Source organism: Artemia sp. Qi Xiang Cuo, chromosome 9, assembly GCF_049724085.1.
Source record: "Artemia sp. Qi Xiang Cuo chromosome 9, ASM4972408v1, whole genome shotgun sequence".
Classification (NCBI taxonomy): Eukaryota; Metazoa; Arthropoda; class Branchiopoda; order Anostraca; family Artemiidae; genus Artemia; species Artemia sp. Qi Xiang Cuo.
In genome coordinates this window covers 44988446-45000470 of record NC_142802.1, presented here as the reverse complement: position 1 = coordinate 45000470, position 12025 = coordinate 44988446, and the positions used below count along the sequence as shown (strand labels likewise).

The following is a 12025-nucleotide window of genomic DNA, read 5'->3' as shown; positions in this document are numbered from 1 at the left end:
TTATTTTTCTCATTGAAAAAGTATTATGTGAAGTAGTTTTTTTTAAAATACTTTCTGTTAGTTTTTTATTGACGAAGTATTTTTTATTGGAAGAGATAATACTATTTCAATTTTTTTTTGTCTTTTTTCTATAAGAATCTATAGTTTGGCTTAGGCTACTAATTATATGTTGGAGAAAATTTTTCAACAATTTTTTAAAAAACGTACGCCCTTTTGAAAATCTGGACATAACATACACAGTATGTTTTAATTTAGTTTTATACCTCCTCAAGTTTTCCTGAAAAATAAAACTTGACGCTATTTCCAAAACATTGTATCTATGCTATTTTGACCACCTGGATGATTTTTTTTTTTATTAGTTCAACTGTAAGAGCAAGAGTAGTAACAGTAGCAGCCCTTAACTTAATATCCTCAGTCGCTCTTGAGATATTGCTGAGACGTCTTATTTGCAGCCAGCATGCACATAGTGCCTTTTGATTTAGTTTTAAAGCAACATAAACTTCTACATTTAGTTTTAAAGCAAGCAAAATAAGTTTCTACGTTATACTCTATTTTAATGTACAGAGTATACCTTATACCCTAGCAGAAGTAAACAGTAGGAGCAACAAGAGAAGTTTTAGTGGTAGAAGAAGTAGTATTAGTAGTAAGCAGTAAAGGTATTCACATTGTGCCTTTTTAGTCTAATGCAATACCCTCTCCTCGTGCACTGATAGTTTCAACCTAATACTTTAAGCCGTCCCCGAAATATTTCTGATACATCCTGTGGATAACCTGCTTTTGATTTAATGTGGATATAATGTGTTTTTATTTATCCAATGCCCCCTTCAAGAGTCCCAGAAAGTTCCACATTAACACCATTAGTTTTAATAATATTAGTACTAACAACAGTAGTACTACCACTACTACTAGTAGTAGTATGCACATAGTGCATTTTTATTAACTCAACATAGGCTACCCCAGCATACTCTGGTACTGTCTCTGTGACTGTTCAGTTTTGCGTTTGGGGGAATTTTCTATGCGGGGAGTTTTCCACAGGGGAGGGGGCATTTCCAAGGGAAATTTCTTGCGAAGGTATTTTCCCCATGGGAATTTTCGGGAGGGAGGGGGGAATCGCTGGCTCCCAATGCTGTAAATTATTTTCACCTTTCCCGCTGAACTGCAATCAGAATAAAAACTTTTATAGGGCTATTCTGTTCTAGGGATCTTAATCCGAGCCATTAATTTAAAAAAAAGGTAGGACTACTTTCGTTAACGGAAGTTTTCTCTACCAGTGGTCAGAATAAGGAATATTGTCTCGTCTCATCAGTGTCCTCCCCAAACTTATAAGCATAACCAGAAGAAGTGTAATTTAAATAATTTATTATTGTCAATATGTTTTATATCTCATTTAAGCGGTTGACATATTCTTGGACTATTGCATGAATAAATTTCATCCCTTAACAGTGAACATTTCCCCCTATTACTTAATCATATTTAAGCCTATCCAACTTCCTAAATAGTCATCCCTGGGTACACCTATGCTGCACTAGGAAATTTTAGGGATGAAAACGTGGTTTTGGTCGTGGATTAGATGATTGTATTTTACAGTTAAGGGCTTTTTCCTAGGTAAGAGCCTCAACCGGTTAATTAGCCTCCATCCAAAGATAGATAACAGTTGCATTCTTCAGAAAAAGGATATTTCCAACTAGGAAGCACAGTGTTGTACTTCAAATTATCTTAAGCAGATATTTCATAGTAGGTTTGCTTTAGTTCCGGGCTAATCCTGGAGGATTATACGCTGAGATGCTACCTTTCTGAGCACGAACGTACCAAATACATTTTCCTAAGAAAGATATGAGGAAAGAAATGACAAGGGATTGCTCTTCAGCGGATCAACAATATTCCTATTTGTCTATTCTCCGTAAGTCCGTATTTCCAGATTTGCTAAAGCAAAAACTGAGCCCTCCCACAGAACATAACCAGAGACTCCACGCACTGAATGAAAAATCAAGCTAGTTCTCTGAACTAAAAGGGTTTATATACTAAAAGGATTTTAGTCAGAGTTTAGCATTGACCATTATCTGAGCGATGAAAGTTATCTGGTACTAGTGAAAAACCAAAACTAAATAAGTAGAAATGAGGAATTATTTTTCAGCATATTTGCTTTTTGCAATAGCTGTTTCTCTCGTACCATCTTGGTCAGAAGCATTACCAGCAGATTCCAGGTAGTTGTGTTTTTCTGCATAGCTGTTCAACGGGCTTTTCCTTCTTAAACTGGATTTATAATTTATAACTTAAAATAATCAGTAATAATTTTGTCATTGACATTATTGAATTGACAAGCATAAAATATTAATGTAGTTTGCACATTGGTCATTTCTTTAATAGGTGTGTGCAAATTTTATGGGATATTTTGATCAATCTTAAATGCTATTGCAAAAACATATTATAGGAATTTCGTTCTTTTCTTCTTCTTCTTTTTCGCGTCTGATGAAGCACTGGACCTGTTTGAGGGCTCATTTGAAATCTTATTTTCATACCTGCGCCCTTATTATAAATTGGACGCCATTAAAAATGAACGCCATAAATAATGCCATTATAGAGTGCCACAGAACGCCCGTTAATCGTACTTTGTATTTCATTTCTGGAGTAGAAAGACTGGGAAGCATGGAATTGGTAGCATCAGGGCCGTATCCAGGATGAGAGCGGTTAGGGGGATTGACCCCCCCCCCTCCCAAGAAATATTTGTCTGACTCGTAAAGCCGTAACAAAAATGGATATAAACAAATTTTTATGAGTTGTTTGAGTTTTTTTTGTGTAGCCCCCCCCCATCCGAAAAATCTTTTTGTACCCTCCCCCCGCCTAAAAAAAACTAGATACGGCCTTGGGTAGCATCATAATTTTCATGGTCGAAAATTGTAAACCTGAGGTTTTAGAATCTTTAACGCTATACCTCCCCCTGTACCACTGGGAAGCTCGGAAGTATAGTATACAATAAATTGCACAAATCGTCTGCTGACTATTAACTAGCACACTACTGCAACACCGTAGAGAGATGTTTAATGGGTCAATTCAAAGCTTTTGACCGTATCAATGTGCTTTTTGTAGATTTATATCTGAAAAGACCGTACAAAAGGCGGGTAAATATACAGTAGTTGGTCGCTTCTGAAGAAAATATGCCAAACAAATAAACTTCGTAAAATTAGATTCCTTATTTCATGTCGCTTCCAAAAACCATGGTCAGTTTTCTGATAATATACCCTCCCCCTTTCTGATGGTCCAAGATATAACTCTAGGCAGGGGCGTAGCTCCGGCATTTTATTGGGGGGCAAGAGGGGTCCATATCCGGATAGTCAAGGGGCTAGGGCTATTAAATAGTTTTTCTCCAAATTATGGGGGGGGGGGCAACTACCCTTCCCTTGCCCCCTCCTGAACGACACCCTGGCCCTAGGAATGTACAAAAAACTAAATGGAACACTAAAATATTGAAATTCTTACTTTAACGTATGCAGCATGTTTCTATTAATCAGATTATTATGTTTTCTTCCATTATTACCCACCTTTTAAAATCGTTAAAAAAATTTATTCATAATTCTTCTTTTTCCCACCCAGACGAAATTAAATTTCATCGAGTTGAGAATGCAGAAAAACCCATTTCAGCAAAGAACTAATGACGCATCTCTAAATTCAATTAACAGAGATATATATTATTAGGGTTATGTCGGGGCGGTCAGGAGGGGTGGGGAGATGGGATATATTGTCAGAAAAGAAATCATGATATTTGCAAAGAGCATCAAATTCGGAATCTAATGGTACTGCTTTTATACTGATTTTTTCTAATAGTAGTACCAACCGCTAAATATTTACCAAAAGGTGCATCAAGTGGTGATAGAACTCCGAGCTCTATCTTATCATCATAAATTTCTAACGCGTAACAAACGAGTGATTGGAAGCAGCAAGAATTATAAAATAAGCACTGATAAACAGGACGCGATCGTCCAGGAGCTAGGACCCCTCGTTGTGGCCGTGACTGGGGGACTGTTTTTGATCATGGGGATTTCAATAGCGGAATTTTGATTACTAACGATGTTATAAATACTTTCTTATGAGAAGTTCAAAATTCTTTGCTGTATTGGAAAGAAAAACCGCAATAATATGAATTTCTGTAAATTATATTAGCCAAACATCTTCAATTCTATTAATATCCTTCAGGTTTTAAAATTAGTATATAGTTAATACGGGATAATATTTCATAAATATTAAAATATTTGTCTACAGATCTTCAAAGATGAAAAGGATAATATACCCAATAAACTCTTTACGTGACAAAATTACAGTTTTAAAAGGGAAAGTTTAAGAAAAATGCGAAGTAGAACTTGTATTTAGTTTTCTATTTTACAAAAACTCATACTGACTTCTATAGTATCTTTTCTTAAGTTGAATAACGATTTTCTTGGAAGGTTTATAGTTTTGTTTTTTTGCTTTTTTTTTAACCTAAAAAACGAACAAAATCAATGTAAAAGAAAACAGTTTTCTGGTGAAAGTAAAGAGCAAAGTTGAAACTTATAGCGAACAAAAATTACCGCTTCAAAGTTTATTTAACACATTTTTGGTAAACTTTTTTCAAATAAAACTGGCTCGTAATATTTCCCATATTTGTAGAATTCTAAAAACTACTGTTTTACTGAAAACTAAGCCTGTTCGGTTTTTTTTTAGAAAGTGTAAGTTGTGTATTAAAATATTCTGATTTCATGGCCGGTAAAATTTTATCGGTATTCCTGGGGACTTCATAAGAATTTTTCTGCTCCTCTTCCTGTTTTTTTTTTGCGTTGGTTGAATGTTTCCAGTAAAGCACTAGTTGACAAGCACAAAGCTTTGCCTGCTAAGAAAATTATTGGTGTTTTTCCTTTTTGGCATTAATATTTATTTTTAGGATATAATCTTGTGACTGTGCAAAGTTGATTCCAAAGTTAATCAGATAGTTTCGATAGCACCCAAAAAAAAACGCACCCCCCCCCCAAACAAACTTGGAAAATAAATTTGGTAAATAATCAATTGCGTTCCAATTTAGATTTAATCAGCCTTTGTTTCTTCAAATTAAATTTTTTCTTGGTTTCTACAGAATTAAATATGTCCAGTCCTACCATATTTGTACCGAATTCATTTTAATTATTATTAGTCTGTATATCAAAACTAAAAGAGTCATCTTTTTCTTCCGAAACGATTCCATGGGTTACAAAACCTTAGTACACAACCCTGAATATAAAGTAGCTAAATTCTCCGCATCTCAGATTAGTCAAATTTGATTGGTTTACTTAAGTTTTGAAAGCCAATAGATTTGAAAAACTTGTACTCTGAACTAAAAGGTGGTATATACTTTTTGAAAACAGTAGATTAAAACTGGTAAAAAGTAACAAAAAAAAACAGGCGATAAATATTTGTTCTGATTAATAGCGTTTCACAACTTGCTTCTTTTTTGTGGCCAAGAGAAAAAAGAAAGAAAAGGAATCACTTTATTATGATAATATGTTATGTCTTTGGATAGATTAATTGCAAGTTGGCTCTCCCTACGCGTGAATAAAAGAAGAAATGAGACAATTTAGTATTAGTACAGGAACACTAAAATTTCCAAAGGAAGGATTAATAATAACAGAAGCGTTAATTGTTTTGTGAAAAACTTCTTTTTAATTGTTTAATTTCCATGCTTTTATCGTTGGTTAGTATTAAAAATACATGTAAAGCTTTAATTTTGCTTAAGCGCTTTACTTAAATACTTAGACGTGAATAAATTATATTTTCTTTTGGAACTTTAAGTGCAAATAAGTTAAGGAGTATCGAAAACATGACATATTTGTCTGCCCCACTCTATCACAAAATTAGAAATTCCCTTGCCTGTTTCCCTTTCTTCTCCTATGCAACCTAAAAATTTCAACTCCGACCCATAGGCCATTCCCAAAACGTTGCAAATATCGTATTTGGATAAAATAGATACATATAATGTCATTTGGTTTAATTTATTATCTCCTTTTACGCCACAATTCAATGTCCAGTAACTCCCCGCCCCATCCCCGTCAACATTCTCTGAAAGTGTTGACTTGATACCCAAAGTCATTTCCATGATGTTGCAAATATATTAAATTGATAACTTGGTTAATACAAAAAAACACTTGGTAATTTAGATCTGAACATTCCTTGTTTTTTTTTCTAAGAACAATAGTTCTTTTTTAATTTTGTATCACTAGAAAACTATTTATTAGAATACATTTCTCTGGCAGATATATTTTATAGAATAGGCCATGTAATTACTAAATAGGTTATGTAGATTATGAAAATTTAGCTTTATTTAATTTTTCCAAGTAATAATTGCAAATTAATCTGACAAAGCACTCATAAATTATTCTTAGCTGCACATTTATGGTAAAAAGATTCAGTTAATAAAAACTGTCCAAATTATTTTCAATGTGAATACTATGTTTAATCTTGTTTAAACACATTTAGTATTTTTGTTTGACCTCAATAACAAGCTGCGCATGAATTTTCAATCCTTTTGGACTGAACATAAACGTTGGATTTACAGTGCACAAACGTTTTGTTGGTTCAGAGACAAAATAATTTAGCCCCTTCCCTTCTCCCAACTCAAAGATTTAAGCACATCGAAGTTTGAACACCTCTTGCCCTAAACTCCCTTCCTTTTCCCACCAGCACCTTCAAGTTTTCACTTCAAACCCTTAATTTTTTCTCAAGATTTATAGCAGTTTCAATAACCTAAACACTATGTCTTTTCATTTACCTCAACCCCTCCTCAATTAAATCGACCCTAAGAATCCTTTAAAGTTTCAATTTTATCGCTAACCGTTTATTAGTACCCCTTTGAAGTTTCCCAGGAAGTTTCATTTTAATATCCGTAGCCATTCTTGCAACATTTCAGATATACAATTTTGACAATACATTGATCTAGTTAAAAACTCCCAACATTCTCTGGAAATTTCAATTTAATTTCCTCAGCCGTTCTAGAGTGACAATGCATAGGCCTTTCTGGCAACCTCGAAGCAAATACTGTATTTGTTTTAGTTAAAAATTTCCCTCAAGATTCACTGAAAGCTTCAAAATAATACCCCTAGGTGCTCCTGATCTTTTGCAAACACACAATTTTGAAAAACTTGATGCATACAGTGTCTTTTATTTAGTTCAAAATAACCTTTGATATTCCCTGAAAGTCTCAATTTAACTCCTCTATCCGTTCCTGAAATATTGCAGAAACGTCACATTGAATACTTGGATGTATATAATGTCATTTGAATTAATTTGTTATCCTTCTCAATATACCCACAAGATTTCAAGTTAATACCCTATGCCGTTCATTAGGTATTGCAGATACACCATTTTGACAATCTGGATGCATATAGTCTCTCTTGATTTAGTTCAACATCCCTCTCAATATTCCCTGAAAATTTCAACTTAAAATCCTTAGCCGTTTTTGAAACATTGCCGACACTCCATTTGGACAACCTGGATGCACGCAGTGTCGTTTGATTCAGTTCAACATTCCCCTCAATATTCTGTAGTCGTAATTTATTACCCTTAGCCATTCATGAGATATTGCAGATCCATCATTTTGACAACCTGGATACAAATAGCGTCTTTTGATTTAGTTTTGATTGATCAACACACCTTCAATATTTCTTGAAAGTTTGGACTTAATATCCTTCGCTTGTTTTTAGATATTACACAAGCCCAAAATTTCCAGGTTTAAAATTTTTTAAGCATGTTTAAGTAATAACTAATTTGCAGTATTAGTGGCCCTTTTCTCACGGTTTGTGGGTTTTATATCAGCCAAAAAGGCATATTTACGGAGCCTTCCGACTGTTTTGAACAAAATAACTATCTAAAAAATTTGATCAGATGTATTTGGAGGCTACAGGGGAGGGTGGTTAGTAGAAAAGGAAAAGTGAGGGGGAATGGTTGCCCTCCAACCACTTTTAACCCTAAAAATGGACAGTAAAGCTATTGATTTTAAAATGAATGAGTCCCACTCAGAAATTTCTACGACCACCCTTCCATGTGAAAGGACTCCGGGGAAAAAATAACGCATTGACGCCTTATTGCCCTTTACTACGGGTAAAGCAAGAGCGTTGTTTCAGAAAACCGAGCTTCTGTCACTAACTAAATTTACCTTAAAGATCCCAGGCAAAAACCAAAACTATTGAAGATAAAAAAGACTTTGTCATCATTCTGTATCCAGAAAGAAATTCAAAAATCAAACAATCAACCAATTCATAGCCACTATGGACAGAAGCATAACAGTACTTTTTTTTTGCATTGTTACTTTAATCTGTGAAAGTCATTAAAATGTGATTTCACCTTTTTTCCTTTTCTTCTAGGAGCCACAATTTATACGTCTATCAACCAAAAGATAGGCCCATTTTTCATATGCTAGCAAGACTGGGACACGCTTTAAGACAAGGGAATAATTTGAACAGGTAAATACCAAATCCCTACTATGCACTAACAACTAGAAGACTGAATTAAGCTCCGGAAAAATGTGTGGTAAAACAAGAAAAAAAATTGTGATCGAAGAGACACAAAAATGCAAAAAAGGGTCCGTCAAATTCTTCTGGAAGAGGTGGCAAAAGCTGTATAATTCAAAACACTCACAGGGTTGCACGAATTGTTACATTTTATATGTGTTTTTTCATCCAAGGGGAACAGCTGAGCTTTCGTTTATACAAAGTATATGAAAAATCTGCTAAAAATAAAAATCTGTAATCCCGTCTATTCTCGTAATTTTGCAATCTTCAATTTTAATATGAAATGTCAATTTCAGTTTTGTTGACGAATAGTGACCCCTCAATGTCGATTTCATTAGTTATAATTTAAGTACTAGGAAACTATTTTTAAAACAGCGAGAACAAGGGATTTTTGTGTGTAAAATTCGTAGGCTCCCATCATATTGCAATTTAGCAGTTTTTCTTGATCACATTTTGTCATTTATATTTCACATTGTTCATTAAAGGATAAAAATTCTCAAAACATGCGGTCATTGTGCCGCTTAAAAAATGTTTTTCCATTTTAAAAATTATTTACCATTCTTTAATTGCTTCTTATTTGAACTACTGCCCAATTGTTTATCTTAATACATTTTGGAGACATATAAAACCTTTACAGGTACTTCAAAATAGGGCAGTGAGAGTGCTTGAAAATCTTTTACACGACAATAAAAAACTTGAAAATGCATCAGAAACAGAAAAGATAATCTTTTCTTAAATTTGTAAGATTTGAAACATATGCAAGAAGTTAATATTTGCATGTCATTTTCAAATACGAAATGCTAGTAATTATTTCTACGAAAAATCTCTGTTGATTTTGCCCCTCCTTCGTCTCGTTGACGTTCTGGAACATAGCCTACTGTATTTCTTTTGCAAGTTCTTGTAGGTCTAGGTTTCAAGTTAGGTACCTAATACTATTAATTCCAAACAAATACAAGCTGAATGGAATGATAAAACTAATTGATTCAGCCTAAATATCTAAGCTAAATTTAGAGAATGAAATATTATAACATTGTTTGATCAACGATAATGGAATATTGAAATATATTATTATTTTCTCTGTGTGTGTGTGTGTTTATTTTACTGGCCCCATGTTGGGATGGCCTCCCACGCCACTCCTGCTCATATTTCTTGTGTTTCTTTGTTATTTTTTTTTATGTTTTTTATTGTTGTTTTTGATTGACAAATATATGACAAGTTAATTTTCGCTATTATTATCACAATGACTAGTTGTACTATTTGTTCTTTTTTTTGGTACGTGTCCTACTATTAATATACCCAACTTTACGGGTTCTACTCTCCGTTGGGGGTTAATATTTTTTGTAGTTTGTGTGAATTAAATAAAACAGTACATATTAAAAAAACAACGATAAATGAAAACGGTTGAAGTTAAGTGGGGCCCTACATGGCATCTTATTAGAGGCAAAGGGGATGTCAAAGGGGATTTAACTGAGCAGAAGCTAAATGGGAGAGAAATTGTCTCTCTTATTTTTAACGAGGCAAAAACCTCAAAGTGCTGCTTGCTGTAGCATGTCAAACTTAAGAGGTAAATACACCCTTACCGCCGATATCTAACTGGGCTGGGCGATACCACGACCGGGCATGGCGTACCTAACCTGAGTTATAGGATCTTATGTTCTACGAGAAATTTGATGATGTTATTTGATAATAAGCAGGGGCATAATTTACTACGGGGCAGAGGGGACAACTGCCCATCCCGGACCTCAGTTTGGCCCCCCCCCCGCTCTAGCTGAAATTTAGTTTCTCCAAAAATCTTGTCAAAACTAAGATAATCCTGCATAATTCAAGCATCCACTGAAACGGGTCAGTTTTCTTTAGTATATTTTTACCTTTTTTTGTTACTATATTGCTCATTTTTCTGTTGTCACTGTCATTTTCACTTGATTTTGGAAAATTGGCTCCAAGTTGCCCCCCCCCCCATCCTAGGATTTTGAAGAAACTACGCCACTGATAATAAGAGGGAAAGTAGAAGAGTTATTTCTTTGTTGTATTCTTTTAAAAATACTCCCTTTCGATCTTTGAGCCGTGTGTGTGCCCATTATTTACTAGACTTAATTTTACTAGGTACATGAAACAGATACTAGACCCTTGCATATTTTAGGCCAAGTCACATTTGTATGCAAAAGCAGTGACTTTGATCATTTCTTCTAACAAATAAAATTCCAACCTAAGGTTGTCTTAAAATAAGGTAGAAAAGCCAAAGTACTGGTTTTTTCTTCCCTCAGTTGAAAAAATTTAAAGAATAGAAAGATAAGTGTTGACCACTAAGATTAGAATGCCAGAGTGCCAAAGTTTGTGGAATTTCTGCTATCCACCTGGGGCCAAACAAAAGACGGGTCGTTCTCGAAAGGGCTGAAAATAGGTCACCAGGAAAGATTTAAAGAAATTTTGAACTTTCTGGGAGGGGGGTAAAAAATAAAGCTTTGAATAGATGGGGTTGGAGGAGGACCGTGAGTAGCTGTATTAGTCTCTGGTGTCTCGAAAACTGGACAGACTGGTGAAGCAATTACTTGATTGAAATGCTGCCACGTGTCGTCAAATATGTTATTATTTGATCTTGGTCGTATAGTGTATTGCTTAGTATTTTAGTTAGATGTATTAAAATGTTTTCTGCCCATTCAATAGTGCTTCCTCTTGTCTTTCAAGAAAATGTGCTTTAGAAAAATGACTTTCTTTCATTGAAGTCCCCTTATACTGAGTGTTATCTCACATTCATTACTCGTCTGGATGCGCTTTGCTCTTAATAGTATTGGGCAATTTCCCCCGAAAAATATTTTTACAAAAGGCCCCTTTGAGTTTTAATAATTATCGCATATTTTAAAAAGTTATTTATATCTTTTAGTTATTCACCAACAATGAAACGTGGTATCGACTTTGGTCTTGGACGAAGTTTTTCTGGTTCAAAAGCAGCTAAACATTACATGGGTCTAGCGGCAGCTAAATATGCAGTCGGTCCAGGGAAGCGATAGTCCTACACTGAATACCTCTTTGTTACACTATTTTCTTGATTGAATCTTTTTGGGAAAGGGCAACGGCAATATTATTTTTGCAAAGAAATAAAACTTTATCGTTCATACTGTACTGTTATCTTTGAACCACGACAAGGGCTTTCAACTATATAGTAGGAGAAAGATACAGAAAAATTGGTGGAACCAGGAAAATATTGGTACAGAAATTATTTTTGCTGCACTTTGTTCAGAAAAGAGAGCTCTACAACATATCAAAAATATAAATCTCCATCGAGTTCCAAAATTACCTTTTTTCTAGTTTTTCTCACCTATTTTTTTCTTATTTTTCCAGAATTTGAGAATAAGGAACCACGAAAAGAAAAGCAGCCTGTTGATGGTTTCCTTTTCAAGAAATGATTGTATTTGATTGAATATAAGATAATAGTCACCTCTTATCATTTTGTTCTTTTTATTTTTGATTTTTTAAAGTTAAAAAAACATAAAAAAAAAAAAACAAAAAACTCACACACA

The 12025-nt window shown here is 34.2% G+C and overlaps 1 protein-coding gene across 1 annotated transcript; it reads left to right on the top strand.

Moving 5' to 3' along the window:
- Positions 1-2073: 2073 nt before the first annotated feature.
- On the top strand, positions 2074-11614 carry Dh31 (diuretic hormone class 2). The gene is made up of 3 exons (XM_089094610.1): positions 2074-2204; positions 8361-8459; positions 11389-11614. The coding sequence occupies exons 1-3, from the start codon at positions 2116-2118 to the stop codon at positions 11513-11515; spliced, it is 315 nt and encodes a 104-aa protein (XP_088950736.1). The 5' UTR covers positions 2074-2115; the 3' UTR covers positions 11516-11614.
- Positions 11615-12025: the final 411 nt, after the last annotated feature.